This window comes from Mastomys coucha, unplaced genomic scaffold, assembly GCF_008632895.1.
Source record: "Mastomys coucha isolate ucsf_1 unplaced genomic scaffold, UCSF_Mcou_1 pScaffold8, whole genome shotgun sequence".
NCBI lineage: Eukaryota > Metazoa > Chordata > Mammalia > Rodentia > Muridae > Mastomys > Mastomys coucha.
In genome coordinates, this window is record NW_022196914.1 from 58902291 (window position 1) to 58920491 (window position 18201).

General features: G+C 41.4%; 1 protein-coding gene across 2 annotated transcripts; it reads left to right on the forward strand.

Annotated features, from left to right (window-relative positions):
- Positions 1–45: 45 nt before the first annotated feature.
- On the forward strand, positions 46–11192 carry Ankra2 (ankyrin repeat family A member 2). 2 transcript variants are annotated; one of them, XM_031360052.1, is made up of 9 exons: positions 46–443; positions 3245–3622; positions 4352–4510; positions 6217–6282; positions 8457–8554; positions 9036–9161; positions 9637–9703; positions 10179–10259; positions 10654–11192. In XM_031360052.1, the coding sequence occupies exons 2-9, from the start codon at positions 3334–3336 to the stop codon at positions 10707–10709; spliced, it is 942 nt and encodes a 313-aa protein (XP_031215912.1). In that variant the 5' UTR covers positions 46–443; positions 3245–3333; the 3' UTR covers positions 10710–11192. The 2 variants fall into 2 exon arrangements, with proteins under 2 accessions (XP_031215912.1, XP_031215913.1); XM_031360053.1 differs by lacking the exon at positions 46–443 and having other exon boundaries at positions 3411–3635.
- Positions 11193–18201: the final 7009 nt, after the last annotated feature.

Below are 18201 nucleotides of genomic sequence, written 5' to 3' on the forward strand. Positions count from 1 at the left end.
TGACGCGCGGCGCACGCGCAGGAGCCGTACGGACCACAAAACTACAAGCGGCCCGGTAGGCGGAGCAGTGGGGCGGGGCGGGGCCCCGGGCTGTTGTCTAGTGACCCGGAACCAAGGCGACCCTTAGTTCTCCGAGAAGATGGGCTGCGGATCACTAGGGAAAACAGAAGCTATCCCTGGAAGTCGTCTCGCTTTCGCTGAACGCTCTGGGCTTTTTCCAGAAGCGATAAGAAATAGGAAGTGACGTCTGAGCCCGAAGCAAGCCGGGCTCCGGACCGATCCGCAGCTAGGCCAGGCCGGAGCCGCTCTCCCGCTGCGCTCTGGGTACCCCCACCCGCCTGACCGGCCCCTGTCCCGGGATCCGCTCGCTGCGCTGGAGCCGGAGCGGGTGTTGTCACCCCGCGGCCATAGAGCGGGAACGCCCGCCCGGACACCTGTCGCCCGTGAGACACCTTTCGTTTTTTTATAGCACCTCTTACCCCTCGTAGGACAATTTCAAGAGTTAGGAAGAACCAGGAGCCTCTACGACTAGATTTCCACTAGGGGCTGTGCCCACTGCATGCATTGTACTCTCCCTTCCTGGGAGCCTGGCTGGCGAGCCTGCCCACCCTTTCTCTCTTAACTCTTCCTCATCATCCCTGTCATTTCGTTTTTCCCTCCCCTGTACTGCAAGTCTTGGCGTTATTAACAGTTTTTGCTTCTCTCCGTAATCGAGTCTAGATAACCGTTCCCTCTTCATTTCCTGTTCTCCGGTCAAAGACTGGTAATTCCGTCTATTTGAAACCTATTGTTCTATAGGGGTCCGCAAAGAATATTAGAGGTGATTGTTTTAACCCCATTTTAGAAATGACTGACTCTCGGAAAACTCGTGATTTACGCGTGTCTAGCACATCTAATTAGTTGATGTTGAGAATAAATTACCAGACCCAATTAGAAAATATAAGGAAGAAAATGTAAAAAATTGTTCAGATTAAATCAGAACGTACCGATGGGGCACTAGGTCGGTTTTGTGTGCCGTGGCCCCTAAGAGTGATCTTAAACCAGGTGAGGGAGGTGATACACACCTTTAATCCCAGCACTCCAGAGGCAGAGGTGAAGCTACAAAATGAGACTTTGTCCCAAAAGAAAAAAGTTCTCCAGCTGGCAATTTTTTTTTTTCCATTTCATGGAAGCTTGAAAGGAAGTTTTCAAGAGAATAGTGGTGTTAAAAGAGACACTCGACATCCCCTGGGGGAGCTGGAGTAGGGGACAGAGTTGCGCTCAACCCACAGGTGCCTAGAAGAAATTGTTCTTTCCTTATAAACAGTTCCCACTGAGCACTGAACTAACTTTCTGTTCCAGTTGCTTTCTGACAAAACGTAACGTCTTTGTTATGGGTTACTTTGTGTGACTATAGTGTCTTCATCTCTCCCCTGGAAGTTTTGTATTTTTGTATTGGTGCTTATTTATTGACCTCGGTGATGCAGCATATGTTTCTCAGGATTCAGGAGCTTTCTTTCCCCACTGAGCTGAACGTTACCCACCCATTCTACTCCGAAGATTGTGATAAGGATCAATCTTTTTTTTAAAAAAAGATTTATTTATTTATGTATATGAGTACACAGTATAGCTGTACAGATAGTTGTGAGCCTTCATCTGGTTGTTGGGAGTTGACTTTTTTAGGACCTCTGCTTGCTCCCGTCAGCTCGCTCAGCCCGGCTCACTCAGTCCCGGCTCACTCTGGCCCAAAGATTTATTTGTTATTATAATTAAGTACACTGTTGCTGTCTTCAGACGCACCAGAAGAGGGCGTCAGATCTCACTACGGGTGGTTGTGAGCCACCATGTGGTTGCTGGTATCCGAACTCAGGACCTTTGGAAGAGCAGTCAGTGCTCTTACCCGCTGAGCCATCTCTCCAGCCCGGACCAATCTTTTTTTTTAAGGAAGTGTTTGAGATGAGGTCTATTAAGTAGCTCTAACTGTCCTCGAGGTTACTGTGTAAACCAGGCTGACCTCAAATTCACAGAGATATGTCTGCCTCTGCCTTCCAACTGCAGAGATTAAAGGTGTTTGCCACCACACCTGCCTTGTATAATGTTACTTATATGTATGTTTTCAGAACATTACTACTTAGTATTGCATAACCAGTTGCTATGCGGCTTTCTGAGGGGACTATTCTCCACCTCTCTAGTGCTCCGCCATACTCAGCAGGATCAGTCTTTTGAAATAAATGGTTTTAAAACATTGAACAGTGGTCATATAGTGCTGAATCATTTCTCTCTTAATTCCAGGTAATTCTGATCATCACACACTCAGTTCCCATTCAAAATGTCCAAGGAGCAATATGCTGTCAAATGACAAAAATTAACTGGATCTTGAGTTCTTCCTGTTTCAAGTAACTGTGTACTTGGGATTATCACATATCCTGTGATACCAATCCATAATCTATATATTTCTTATTAAAACTTACATCAAGTTGCTTCTGCTTACTCTGAATAAAAGCTGATAAATATACTTTTAACTCTTAAAAAATAAATTTTGTAGGGTTAGGGAGGTGGCTCAGTAGGTAAAGTCACTGGCTCCCAAACCTGATGACTTAAGTTCAGTTCCTGAGACACACATAATAGATGGGGAAACCCAGTTCCTGAAATTTGCCCTCTTGACTTCTACATGCATGCTGTGGCCCATGTGTTCCCACATACATGCAAACAAAATAGATAACTCGTTTTTAAAATAAGTCTCTAAAGTGCCTCACTGTCTGAATCATGAGTATTTTAGAAAACAGTGCATGTCAACCTGGTTGTATCTCAGCAAAGATTTGGAAGATTTACAGAAATGGCCTTTAAAAAAAATGAATCTCAAATAATGGCTTACTGTTTTAGCATAAAAGTTTATTTTCTTTGGTAGCAAAAATGGTTGATCTTTAAACATTTGGCACTTGTCAGCTAAAGAGTGGGAGAAACTAACTGAAATGTGTTCAGATAGTGTTGGAGGTATGCTGTATTCCCTGCATCCTTTCCCAGGACCCTGTACAGTAACAGCAGCATCTCTTTTTACAACCGAGACTTTGTCAGACTCAGTAACCTGTACACATCATACAACAAATGGCAAAGCCTTGGTTCATGGGCAGATTCCCTGCCTCTGAATATCGTGAGCTTTCTATTATGTAAGGAGGCTTACAAGAGCACTGTTTGGGTTTGTAGTTAAAAAGATTGTGTATGTACATTTATATAAGCTAACATACTGCCTTATTTTTCCTTTCAGATATTTTAATATCCCAATTCCAAGAAAATACTGGATAACACCCTTAAAAAAATACGAAGAAATCATGAAGTGTTTTAATTATTAAAACCATGGCTACATCTGCAAATCTGGACATTGGGGCCCAGCTGATCGTGGAAGAGTGTCCCAGCAGCTATAGTCTCTCTGGGATGCCAGACATCAAAATAGAGCACCAACTGGACCCAAACTCAGACGAAGGATCAGCTCAGGGTGTCGCCATGGGAATGAAATTCATATTGCCAAACCGATTTGATATGAACGTGTGTTCTCGATTTGTGAAATCCTTAAATGAAGAGGATAGTAAAAACATTCAAGATCAAGTTAACTCTGACCTGGAGGTGGCGTCTGTCTTATTTAAAGGTTGAAAGTTATGGTACAACTCCCTACACTCACTTTCACTGGCTCATTCCATCCTGTGTTCTTTGAATCATGAGATTCAGAGTTGAGGAAAAGCTTGAAAGTCATCTTTTAAAAGGATTTTTTAGAATCTCACAGAAACCCACAGTAAATTTCTGTTGGTTTTTTAAAAATATTCCTTGCCTAAGCTGGGTATAGTGGCTCATATTTTAGTTAGTCCCAGCACTTGAGAGGCAGAGGCAGGTGAGTTCAAGGCTAGCCTGATCTAGCCTGATAGTGAGTTCCAGGTCATCCAGGGATACATAGTGAAACCCTATCTAAATAAATAAATAAAATCCTCATCTGATCTTTATTTATAATTTCCCTAATTGGGTTTTTCTTAGTTGTATCATTTTAAAGGATAGAAAAATACTCCTTTTTCAAAATTAGTCTAATATTTCCTGTTTTGTGACTAATTTACATCAGCTTCTAATACTGTAATTCAGTGATCTGTCAGCATGCTATAGTTACTTTGTAATCTATTGAATATTAAAACTAATAGATCAAGATTGCTAATTTTCTTTGTAGTAGTTACACTGTAGTAGTATAGACTAATATAATTAATAAATTAATACCACCTGATAAACACTTGTAAACTAAAGTTGTTAAACTTCATACATTCTTTTCATGTGAACATTAGCACGTTTATTATACTGCTGTCATTAAAATACAATTTTAATTTGTTTTATTTAGCTGAGTGCAATATCCATACATCTCCTTCTCCTGGAATTCAAGTAAGGCATGTCTACACACCCTCTACAACAAAACATTTCTCACCCATAAAACAGTCAACTACTTTAACCAACAAGCACAGGGGAAACGAGGTCTCCACCACACCTCTGTTAGCAAATTGTAAGTATGCGCTTAGAATGTATCAAAGTATTAGTATAAATAACTAATGCTGTTACAAATTAGGAGTTGGTGTTTGAAATACTAGCTTCACTAAATAAATATTATAGCTTTGAAAGCTTAAGTGATACATTAATTGTTTTAATAAATAGAAACTTTTTCATATGGTTTTCTATGTTTGAGAGTTCTTGTTATATCTCTATGAGAACAAATACAATTTAAAATATTATTAAAACTTTTATAGTTTTGCCAAAAAGAAGCGAGTTACTGTGATTTTTGTTTTTAACAAATTAAGGTATCAGTGCTTTTGTGTTATAGGTTATGTTTTACTTATATAGGAACATAATTTTAAATACAGACTTAAGTATTCACTGATCAAGAAGTGACTTTATAACAAAAGATAATTCCTATTGAAACATTTCATTAGCATATAATATAAACATGAACCCACTGTTTAAAAACTTTGAATGTAAAGTCATTATATAGGATGTAATGTTTCTGTGCCTAAGCTACCAGATATTCAGTGAAGCATGAGTATTTGAGTATTTGAATGAGAGCTATTAGATGATAGTAACTGCATTTGAAACTATAATATCTCTGTATTCTAAAGCCTGGTGAAATGGATTTCAGATTGCATACAGTAGCAGTGGAGCCAGGAAACATTCTAATTCCACCTACAGGCTATTTCCAGTGTACTTAAATGTGTGTGTGCCTCTACATAGCACTGAAGTATTATAGCCCAGTCATAACACTGAAGGCAGTATTAGTTAACGGTGCAGCTTACAGAGATTGTTTTATAGTATTCCAACTATAGAACTTCTCTGTTGAAAAAAAACACATAGCTGGAGAATATTCCACCTTGTTATGAATAAAAATGTGCAGTCAGCCAGCCAGCGTTAACATGCCAACTAGCCTCAGCTGACCTTCTGCTCATAAATGTACTCTTCACCAGCCAAGCCAGTCACACTTATACTCTCAGAGCTTGGGACACTAAGGCAAGACATGTATCCAGGCTTCACAGCAAGACTCTTTAAAATTAAACTTAACCCCTCAAAAAAAAAAAAATCCAGCAAGGCTAGCTTTCTATTTATGAATTCATTCCTAATGTTATGAAAACCCACCCAACCTCAAAATAAAAATATTTAGGAGACTGAAGAGCTGGCTCAGTGGTTAAGAGTACTGGCTATTCTTCTGGAAGACAGGAGTTGGATTCTCAACTCTTACATGGTGACTGTCAATACCACCACCCCTCTTATGGCCTCCATGGACATACATCCCTGTAACTTCAGCTACTCAGAAAGTTGAGGAGGGAGGATTGCTTGAGCCTACATGCTCAATTTGGACTGGGCAGCATGGTGAGACCCTCTCAGAAAAACAAGTTAGATTTTCAGTGGAGTCACTAAGGAAGCCAAAGGAACGCTGCTGTATCGTTACAGACTTCCTTCATAAGTTTGGAGTCAGGGGTAGCATTTTAAAAATTAAGCACCGAATCACTCTTTAGGATAAATTTTGCCCAAAAATAATAATTTGCAGGAGTCATGTTATGTGAGTCAGTTCTCAGAGAATATGACCGATGATATTAGGATACTTTGTTAGGCTTAAATAATAAGATGGTGAGGTTTGTTTTGGAAAAGAAACTGGCTTCACCATGGGATGATAGATGTTTGACCCACAAGATGCACTTGAAGAGTTTTATCATGTTGTTTCAGCTCTGTCTGTTCACCAGTTGGCAGCTCAGGGAGAGATGCTCTACCTGGCTACTCGTATTGAACAAGGTAATATCCTAGTGTTAAGTATTATATTTTGAATATTCATTTGAATTTATTAGAATTGTTATTGTTTGTTTTGTTTTTGTATAAGAAACTATAAAGACAAAAGAAGTTGTATAGTCTCACCAAACACATAACCCAATGGGTATTAAAAAAGGAAACTTTTAAGTATTATAAAGTATAAAATTTAGGATTTTAGAATGGCTCTGAGATTAAGAGCACTGGCTATTCTTCCAAAGAACCCAAGTCTAGTTCCCAGCACCCACACAATAGCTCAAGACTGTCTGTAACTCCACATCTAGGAGGCTCAATGCCCTCTTTCTAGCCTCCAAGGGTACCAGCTACACATGTAGCATGCATACATGCACATAGGTACAACACCCATATAAACATTTTTTTTTGTAAATATGTGCTTAGAAAATGTTCTCCACTAAAGAAACCACCCATTCTTTTGTTTGTTTTGTTTGTTTGTTTGCTATCACTGTTTTGATATTTTCTTTATTTACATGTCAGATGTTATCCCTTTTCCTGGTTTCCCCTCTGAAAACCCCTTATCCCTTCAGCCCTCCCCCTGCTCGCCAACCCACCCTCTCCCACTTCCTGGCCCTGGTATTCCCCTATACTGGGACATAGAGCCTTCACAGGACCAAGGGCCTCTCCTCCCATTGATGACTGACTAGGCCATCCTCTGCTACATATGCAGCTGGAGCCATGGGTCCCACCATGTGTACTCTTTGATTGGTGGTTTAGTCCCTGGGAGCTCTGGGGGTATTAGTGAGTTCATATTGTTGTTCCTCCTGTGAGGCTGCAAAGCCTTTCAGCTCCTTGGGTCCTTTCTCTAGCTCCTCCACTAGGGACCCTGTGCTCAGTCCAATGGATGGCTGTGAGCCTCTACTTCTGTATTAGTCTGGTACTGGCAGGGCCTCTCAGGAGACAGCTATATCAGGCTCCTGTCAGCAAACACTTGTTGGCATTCACAATAGTGTCTGGTTTTGGTGACTGTATATGGGATGGATCCCCAGGTGAAACCACCCATTCTTATGCTAGACTTACATGATTTCCTTCTTTATAGTCTTTGATGCATGTGAAATACTTTTTAGTATAATAAAGAGTAAGAAAACTTATTTTAAAGTTAGGTATCCCAATATTGTTTGTTGTTTACAGGGAGCATGATCCAAGAGTCTTATTTTTGTGAGACTTTGTATCTGATGCCTCTTGTTTTAACAACCCCTGCACTCACATGCATCCATACCCCCAACAGATACATAATTTAAAAATATAAATATTTTTTTAAAAAGTAGAAATTTCATGTTCCACCTACCAAGTAAGTGTAGGAGGAAAGCTGTACAGTTTGTAACTATTAGGCGACATTTAGGGAATAAAATGAAGCCGGGCAGTGGTGGCACATGCCTTTAATCCCACTAGTTGGGAAGCAGAGGTAAGCGGATTTCTGAGTTCAAGGCCAGCCTGGTCTACAGAGTGAATTTCAGGACAGCCATGGCTACACAGAGAAACCCTGTCTTGAAAAACAAAACAAAAAAAAAGAAAGAAAGAAAGAAAGAAAGAAAGAAAGAAAGAAAGAAAATGAAGTTGTGAAGTTGGAGATAGAATTGTGTGGCACTGTTTTCAAATTATCCAGTTTTCATATTCTACTAGGGACACTAGGGGCTGAATGGATGAAGGAAACTCACAGGCGGCAGTGCTAGCTAGAACCGAGAGTGGCCTTTGTAAGATGCTGAAGTTCTTAAGTTTGCATTCAGGTGAAACTAAGGGCTATCGTATCTCATTTTGTTGTGGTCTTCCCATCTTGTGTTGAGATGACATTGCTACTAATTGTGTTTAGCAGAAATTAAGTCGCTTGCCCAGCACCAAACCACTAGAAAATGAAAGAGCCAGGATTCTATCTTGGGTCTCCTGTCCCTGAGACCAATGCTGACCTGACATGATACTGTGTGTGGTATGCATACTTTAAAGAATGTGCTTCCTGAACCCAGCTTTGTTGTGAGGCCCGTTTTAACATGCCCAGACTGAAAGTCGCAACAGTAAATCCAGACCTCAGCAAACAAAATTCAGCCTGCCGAACTTCATTGAGTCACAAGTTTTTAGAACAAGTGTTTTCAAAGTGATATTAATATGTGGTTGTTAACTTAGATCACAAAAAATGCTTTTCTTTTCAATAGAAAATGTTATCAATCACACGGATGAAGAAGGATTTACTCCCCTGATGTGGGCTGCGGCACATGGGCAAATAGCTGTGGTAGAGTTCCTACTTCAGAATGTAAGGAAAATGCTCAGCAAATGTGCATGTGTAGTCTCTTACATTCTTTAGTCTTTAGTGCAGTATTTCTATCTGCAGCCAACTAGACAGAAGGATGGAGGGCACAAGAGAAAGACTGTCTAGTATTCCCATGGAACCTGGGTCTAGCTGGGAAGGCAATGGAATCCCACGTGAAACAGTGAGAAACAGTTAATGTCCAGCCCCTCTCTGAGTGGAGCAGGAACACAAATACTATCAACAGGTCCTGGAGAAAAGGCTTGGAGAAGCTGGGACCTTTCCAGAGTGAAGGAGAATTTGGATTGAGGCAGCTAGAGGGAGGAAGTAAGTCAGGCTTTGGTAACAAGCACATCCATCACTTGTGTTACTTCCTTATTAACCCTAGAATGTGGCCTGACCTCAGTGTTAAACTGTAATCATATTCACAGAGACCATGCTCTTGTTTAAATCAAATGAAAGTCCTTTCTTTTCACTTCCATAACAGGGTGCAGATCCACAGCTTCTAGGAAAAGGTCGAGAAAGTGCCCTGTCGTTGGCCTGTAGCAAGGGCTACACAGACATTGTCAAAATGCTGCTGGACTGTGGAGTTGATGTCAATGAGTATGATTGGGTGAGTCCACACTGAACTGAAGCTTCTGTAGTCGGCTGAACCTCAGGGAGGAAGGCTGGCCTGGCATGCACAGCATATGGGGTGCACAACAGTCTCCTGAGGGAACACAGGAGGACTGACATTCAAGCTCAGCTTTGGCTTCTTAGCTATTTTAAGGCCACAGAACTACTTAAAACTCTGCCTCAAAAAAAAAAAAATTAAACAAACAAACAAATAAATATAATTATTATAATATTTTTAGGATTTAATTTATTTCAAGGAAATATAACCTTTATTAAGGTGTTGGAAAAAAAAGTGTACTTATTTAGGATGAGCAAGTTAGTGTCATAAATCCAGTTATTTCTTGTGATTTAGAAGGTTTTCCACAAAATATTAATATCATTTTAAATTAGTTTTACATGCCCAGTTCCACAGCAGCATTTTATTGACTATGCTCACTGAAAGATGCTGACAACTGACAATTGTCCTCCTGCAGAATGGAGGGACACCTTTGCTTTATGCTGTCCACGGGAACCATGTGAAGTGTGTGAAGATGCTGTTAGGTAAGCAAGTGAATGTAGTCCTTGTTTGGAAAAAGTCCTGTGAGCATTTTAAGCTGTCCTGTTAAGAGGATCATACATATTGTTGGGTTGCATTGCTCTGCTAGAGTTTGCCCGGGGCTCCCCTTACCACAGGACTGCCATGGGGGAGGCAGCTCCATCACTGCCATCCACCTCTGCACGTGAAGCTTTGCCCTTCCTGCTCACTTCTCCGGTCACCTTTGACTCCACTCTTGTGTTCTCTGTACGCACTGTCTTCATGTGTAACTTGTGTCTGGTTGTTTATGACATTCAGCCACTCTAGGGATATTTAGTATCTACCCTTCAGCCCATGAATGTGAACTCTGGATCCCATGTGCTCAGTACTTTGTAAGAGCATGTTGACTGAAGCTCTGTTCAACCATTCACATATGAGCCAGGGATAGACGGACATTCACGTTTTCATTTTATTTATCTAGGTTTTGCTGTTTTCTTACAGAAAATGGAGCTGACCCAACAATTGAAACAGACTCTGGCTACAATTCTATGGACCTAGCTGTAGCTTTGGGCTACAGAGGTGGTGAGTATTTTAGAACCCTCAGGTCATTTTAAGAAACCTTCATATACAGTAAGTGCTCTAAACCGTCTCATTGCTTTCATGCATAAAACACTGTAGTATTCTAACTCCAGACATATGCTGTATGAAGTGCAAAGCTAAGGACTGAGTTCATTTATTCACATATAACAACATTGTACTGTGTAATAAAACCTCAGTGCAGAAAACTCAGAAGCTTGGGCAGCTGCTGAATTAGCAACAGCCTTGGTGTTAAGAGGAACTGTTGCACATTGTCCTCAGATGACAGTCAGTCCTAATAGAAATAACTTCATTGTACAAAATCCCGGGCTCAGTTGAGTTTATGGACTGACTTTTGTTTGCTTGGTTTGTATTGTGATCTAATGACTTATCCTCGCAGTTCAACAGGTCATTGAGTCACACCTGCTGAAGCTGCTTCAAAACATCAAGGAGTGATGACCTCAGAAAACACCATTTGCCCTTCTCCTCACTCCTCGGTCCTTAAATGATAGTTTTGTTTACATGTAAATTTTTATAGTTTTGTTTGAGTGTAAATTTTTATCTCAGTTGCAATATTTGCTGGTTTTTAGTGAGTTTTAATAAATATTCCTCTGGGTAATTTACTTGTTTATAATAAAATTAATCCTGATGGTTTTTTAAATAAATGTGTTTTACTATATATTAAAATTATTAATTAATGTTTTATGGCATGTAACCTTTTATGGTACAGGTGGTTATGTGTCTTTGTATCAAGTACCACAATTTGACACTTTAAGAAAATGTGTTCCATCTTGTTTGTCTTCCCTCTTGTATTAACTATGACTTTGCACAGGGCTTACTATAAGTCTGCGGGGAAAATAATGTTCTTGTTGAATTAAAAAGTACAGTGTGGTGGTTTACAAAATCATGTTTAAATAAAGTACTGTGTCTGTTTGCATTCTAGTTCTTTGATTATATGCTTGTCACGGATGTCTTCAGGATTTTCAGTTTAACGTTTCTGTTCTGCAAATAGATCAACAAAGGTTTATTAATGGTCATCTCCAGAAGTACGCTTAGAATATTTTTCTCTTACAAGTAGGCTTGAGAAGGAAAGTCATAAAAGAGAAGTGAGGCGCTCTCTACCCCTACTAGAGGAATGTCATTAACTTGCCTCTTACTAAAATCCAGAAGAGGGAACCATGGACTAGAAAGTAATTTGATGGACTGTGAGGCTTGATGGAGGTAAGTCCATCTGATAAATGGATATTATTTCAGTTGTAAACCATATAAACTCGATCTGGATAACATAAGAGAAAGAGAGCTAAGGGGAACAGGAAAGACGCCTTGGTACCTGAGCACTAGCAGGGCTGGGGTTCAGTCCCCAGCATCCACACGGCACCTCACCATGTAGCTCCAGTTGTAGAGGATCCACCAATCTTCTGCATGCATGTGGTGCCCATACAAACATGCAGGCAAATATTCATACACATAGAATTTTAAAAAGCTATGTTACAGGTAATGTTAGGTGAAATGCTGAGTTATATGCAAATGGATTTTGTCCGACAGGACCACACACTGCAGGATAGGGTGAGGTCTCTGCAGTCACTTTGACCAGCAGAGCAACAATATACTCAAGAGGCAAGAAGGTAATTCAAGATGACTAAGTAGCCAGTGTCAGTTCAAATTTTGATAGTCTGACCCCAAGTAGTTTATTTTAGGCATAGTTAAGCACAGCAGAATTTGTTGAAAACTTTCCTGGTGATAATTCAGTCCATGTGCACAATAAAGCTTAAGACATGGCTATATTGAAACTCTTTGTAAAGCCCATGTGACATAAAGATGGGCTCTATAGATAGGCTACATGTGACACCTTCGGTAGGTTCTATAGATGGACAAGCTCACATATATATAGGTCTGGAAAAGGAGAGATAGTACAAAATGTCACCACACTATTAACCACATCTCTTCCAAGCCTTCTGGACAGATAACTGGTTATACATCCCTCCCTTTGAGAACACAACCCTGTGTGTTTAACATTCCAGGTACCCATAGTGCTTATCTGTAAGCACAAGGTTCTCAGTGCTTCCCACAATATACCATAACCCATCAACATGATAGCTAACGAGAAGTCATTAGATCTGGCACCTTATTACTTGGTAATAAATTGAACTCAGAAAAGCAGCTCCCCTAGACTGAGGGCTGTCAGACCATTGTACATACATCACCATCAAGTTGCAGGCCGCTTAGCATATCCAGAGTTTCTCATTCAAGTGCAAAGACCACTGGCCCAAAGATCTCACTGTGTGTGTCTTCCCTTTTAAGCATTGACAGAACATGCCTCCTTTGTTAACATTCTTCATCATGAGTCTGATTTTGTTAGGTTTGTGTGGGCGAGCATGTGTTTGAATGTGTGGAGTTCAGAGAGACACAAGAGTCTCTCCTCCCATCATGTAGGTTCAGAGGATTGAACTCAGACCCTGAGGCTTGGTAATAAATGCCCTTACGTGCTGAGCCATCTCACTGACCCTCAGCCTGAATGTCTACATTCATACAGTGATTTAACTATATGTACGACCCAAACCAGCAGGACTGAGGGTTCCAAATGGCAAGATATTATGAAAGGAGGACCAAGAGGTATTACACAAACTGATGGCTTATGCTAAGCAGGTTTATTAAGTACATCATCATATATACTATTTTCAGAGATGAAAATAACTAAGGTCAGTGCAGAGATAAGTCCGAGAATGTTGGCCAGGAGAACATGGAGTGCCTCAGGTAAGTGCTGACAACCACAGCTCAGGAGGAAAGAGCCGGATCTCCAGAAACCACAACCTTAACTCCTCTGAGGCACTGGCTCCAGTTTTAGACTGGCCTTGCCAAGTCCACTCCTGGACAAGGACACAGACATAAATTTACCTTTGTCCTCTCATCAGGGCCCCTGAGAAAGTCTTGGGTTGATCTGGCCCACCACTTGTAAGCCTCACATTTCTCCCACAAATCTAGAGCTTTCCATGACTTAAGAATTAAGGTCAAAACAATGAGTTTCTGCTCAGCACCCTTCAAGACAAATCCCAGGGCTTCTGAAGCTTGAGTTATTTTTTTTCCTCTATTCTGGGTTATGGCCCTAACCCTAAGAAATTCTTCCCACATATTAGTTAGTCAGCTGAAATTCATTTTTTTCTTTGAGGTCTGTAAAATGCTCTAAGAGACACTTGCCTTCTTTTCTTTTAATTTTGCATGTATTTATTTGGAGAGATGTGTGCACGTGCTTACAAACATAAACACATGTACCATAGCACATATTTGAAGGTCAGAGGACAACCACAGGAGTTTGCTCTCTGCACCCCCCGGGGTTCCAAGATGGAACTCAGATGGTCAGCCTTGGCAGCAAACACCTTTACCTATTACGAGGTCTGATAGCTGTTCAAGGGATGTCCAGGGGTCTATCACTGATGTCATTGAGGTGGTGGTGGTATCTGGGACACTCTTCTACAAGGCACCCTTCTATTAGGCTGACATTTAGAGGTTGTGGGCCTCAAACAGAACCTCAGCTGTACTTCCAATAAAGGCAGGAGCAAAACTAAGATGGAGCACTCTATGTGGTTTGTCAGTGCCTCTCCTGAGGATAAGAACTTATTTCAGATAACAAGACTGCTAATGAGTCTTAGATGCTTTCTGGAACCTTTATGCTATCAGCATTTCACTATTGGGAAGGCTGAGCACCATTTCTAACCAGTTAATTCCTCATTTTCTTTACAAGCTAGTCAGAATAATCTTTTAATACCAGAGACATAATCAGGTTTGTAAATGTGTTGTATAGTTAGGGAATACTTCATACTTCAGTGATAGACCTATGTCATTATAGACATATATGCACAGAGAGCCATAGGTTAGAAAGATAGCCAAGAACTCTATCTTCCTCCCTCTTTGTGATGATAATGATGGTGATGATGCTGATGATGCTGAAAATGTTGTTGGTGATGATGATGGTGATGATAATGTTTGTGATGATATTTATAATGGTGATGATGGTGATGATGAGTACGGAATATGAGGCTTTGCAAATGCTCTTTGCCCAGCTGTTTGAGCGTGACTTTTCAAATTGTTTTTGTTTTAAATAAGATTGTATTTTGTCTTTAAAAACACTTGGCCCAGCCCTGGTTTATGTAAAACTAGCCTGATAGTGGAAGAAAGTTTCTTTAGGGAAATGGAATTGTAATCAACCCACAAGAGACAAAAACAATGATGTTTTGACACAGAGCATGGAATTCTTTTTTCTCCCCCACCACTCTTTTCTTTAGAACATGAAATTCCTTTTTTTCCCCCTTTTTTCTTCTTCCCCCTCCTGTAAAGATTTTTTCTTTATTATGTATACAGTGTTCTGCCTGCATATATGCCTACAGGCCAGAAGAGGACACCAGATCTGATGATAGATGGTTATGAGCCACCATGTGGTTGCTGGGAATTGAACTCAGGACCTCTGGAAGAGCAGTTGGTGCTCTTAACCGCTGAGCCATCTTTCCAGCACCAAACATGAAATTCTTAACAGACTTGAGGCTACATATAGACAAACAGACCAAGCCAGGCAAAACAAAACCAAAAGCATCAGTCAGTAGGACTCGCTGGCACCTGCTACTGAGACTAGATCTCCATTATACACCCTGCAGTGGTCACCAACAGTCAGATCACAAAGGCTGGAGAGATGGCTTAGAGATTAATAACCTTTGCTGTACAAGCATGAGAACTGGAGGTCTGATTCCATAACCCCAGCTCCAAAGTGGGAGGAAACTGGAGGATGACTAGAACTTGCTGGCTTGTGGCCCAGACAACATGAGCCCAAGTTTCAGGGAGAGACCTTGCCTCAGATAGAGGTGGTAACAAATGAGGATGCCTGGCTGGGGGCATCGTGCGCATGCCTTTGGTTCCAGCACTAGGGAGACAGAGGCAGGCAGATCTCTGTGAGTTTGAAGCCAGCCTGGTCTATAGACCAAGTTCCAGTAAAACCAGGAATACACAGAGAAACCCTATCTCAAAAACAAAACAAAACACAAGGACACCTGGCATTCTCTTCATGGCTCCATGTACATAGGATGGGCGCTCCCCTCCCCAACCACAAACATGTGTAAGTACATTCACACAAAAACACACAACACAAAGAAATAATAAATCTTTTTCACTTTACCACTAATAGAGAACAATTTCAAGAATGTGTGCAAAGCTGAAACAAAAACAAATACACAACCTCTGAGGAAGGTAGAAAGAACTGGAACCAGAAAAGCTAAATGTCAGCTGCCCCTTGGGAGTTGTCCGCCAAGGTGAAGGAAATGTGTACAGGCCATGAAGCCTGTGTAGTCTCAGCAAGCCAAGGCCATCAGACATCAGTAGGTGACTTTAAACTGTTCCAGCATCATTTTCAAAAGGCTACAAAGACACCCTCATACAACTGAGCTTGTGACAAATACTGTGCATTCTTTTCGTGATAAAGAAGCCACTAAGAAGTTACAACTAGTCAGATGTGGTGGAATGGAGCATGTCTTTAATCCCAGCACTCAGGAAGCATGGATCTTTGTGAATCTGATGCCAGCGTGGTTTTCATAGTGAGTGCAGAATAACCAGAGTTTCATGGAGAGATCCTGTCTCAAAAGAAAAAAAAAGAAAATGGGTTGGTGAGATGGCTCAGCAGTTAAGAGCATTGATTGCTCTTCTGAAGGGCCTGAGTTCAAATCCCAGCAACCATGTGGTGGCTCATAACCATCCGTTATGAGATCTGATGCCCTCTTCCGGTGCGTCTGAAGTCAGCTACAGTGTACTTACATATAATTATAAATAAATCTTTGGGCCCAAGTGAGTGGGGCTGGAGCTAGTGGGGCCAGAGTGAGCAGTGGTCCTGAGTTCAATTCCCAGCAACCACATGGTGGCTCACAATCATCTGTGCAGCTACAGTGTGTACACATAAAATAAATAAATAAACCTTAAAAAAAAATAAAAAAAAACCTTAAAAATAAAAAAAATAAAGAAAGAAAGAAAATAAAAACAACCTCTGTCTGACCTGGTTCAAGAAGCTGAGGAATTAGGGTGACATTAAGATGAGATCACTGAGCAGGCTAGTACTGGTCCACGCCCTTAATCTCTATCTTAGTCAGGGTTACTATTCCTACACAAAACATCATGACCAAGAAGCAGTTTGGGGAGGAAAGGGTTTATTCAGCTTACTTCCACATTGCTGTTTATCACCAATGGAAGTCAGGACTGGAACTCAAGCAGATCAGAAAACAGGAGCTGATGCAGAGGCCATGGAGTGATGTTCCTTACTGGCTTGCTTCCCCTGACTTGCTCAGCCTGCTCCCTTATAGAACCCAAGACTTCCAGCCCAGGGATGGCACCACCCACAAGGGGCCCTACACCCTTGATCACTAATTGAGAAAATGCCCACAGCTGGATCTCATGGAGGCACTTCCCCAACTGAAGCTCCCTTCTCTGGGATAACTCCAGCCTGTGTCAAGTTGGCACACAAAACCAGCCAGTACAATCTCCCAGCTATCTGGAAACAGGCAGACAGATCTCTGTGAGTTTGAGGCTAGTCTGGTCTATGGGGCAAGTTCCAGAACATCCAGAAGTAGAAAAACTCTGTCTTAAAACAAAACAAAACAAAGAAAGATTGGTGATTTATATAAACCTAGCCAATTGTCAGAAGAGATCTAAACTGTGTTGAATGGTTCACTGCCATGATAAGAAACTGTTTCTTTTTCTTTTTTCTTTTATGTGTATGGATATTTTGCCTGTATGCATATATATGTACACCACGTGCATGCCTATTGCCCTGGGTTCCCTGAAACCGAAGTTGCAGACAGTTGGGAGCTATCCTATGGTGAAACTGACCCGCAGTTTCACAAACCGGGTTCTGCCTCGACCGAAGGGAGAAAGGCGACCTGAAACACACAGTTCGAGAACAAAAGGACACCGGAGCCAAGTTGAGGGTTTCCAATCAAGGCTCTCCTTTACTTTGGGGGTTCAGCATTTATATACAAGAGAGCATAACTGAATCTCTAGGTTACAACGACGTTTGAATAACATAAGGAATTTGGGAGGAGTCAGGAAGAGTCCGAAAGGGAAACTGGCTGCTGGGCTGAAAGTGGAGGCTCGGCATCCCGCAGGTCTCGACTCCGGGGAATGGCTGGAGGCGCAGTCCACAGTCGGGGAGGAGGTCAACAACAGATGTCCTCAGGCTGTATACGTGCCAGCCAGCAGGCATAGCTTCCTCTGGAATCCTTGAAGGTGGAACTCATAGTAGTAAGTCTTTGGTTCAGGCACAGAAGGCATGAGTTAAGTCTGCAGTGGCAAGCTCCGATGTCTTGCAGCTGAAGGACCCCAACACTGTGGGTGCGGGAATTGAACCCTAGGTCCTCTAGAAGAGCAGCCAGTGCTCCTAACTGCGGAGCCATTTCTCCAGCCTCCAGAAACTGCTTCTTTACAGATTAAAAAATAAAAATCTTGGGAGTGGGGCAGGAGACATACCTCAGCACCCAAGGTATTCAACACCCTCTTCTGGCCTCTAAGAGCACTAGGCATGTGTGTGTGTGTGTGTGTGTGTGTGTGTGTGTGTGTGTGTGTGTGTGTGTGTGTGTGTATGTGTAGGTAGGTAGGCAAAACACCATACATATAAATTAAAAAAACATTTTTTTAACCTCTGATGTAACCTGTAATTTCACTCTGTCTGTGACCTTTAACAAATACTGACTATTGAATCAGATTCGGTTTTTCCAGATAATCCTCTGGGGGCCTTTGTTCCGTATGACATTAAAAGAGCATGTCACCATGACCTGTACAGACTTCGGGCAAAGCATGGCTGAAGTTAATGAAATTACCCTGGCAATTAATCTCCCTTCTTTCATCAGCTGAGGGATAAACTAATGCAGGTGCCTTCAAGTGTTGATGACAACGCTTGTCTTACATCGCCCTGCTTATGAGA

What these genes read in the sequence shown, in the direction of transcription:
- Ankra2 (XM_031360052.1), top strand. Translation starts at nt 3,334, where the DNA reads ATGGCTACATCTGCAAATCTGGACATTGGGGCCCAGCTGATCGTGGAA. An exon ending in CACACCTCTGTTAGCAAATT is followed by an intron (nt 4,511 to 6,216) that starts GTAAGTATGCGC and finishes ATGTTGTTTCAG; the next exon opens with CTCTGTCTGTTCACCAGTTG. An exon ending in GTGTGTGAAGATGCTGTTAG is followed by an intron (nt 9,704 to 10,178) that starts GTAAGCAAGTGA and finishes GTTTTCTTACAG; the next exon opens with AAAATGGAGCTGACCCAACA.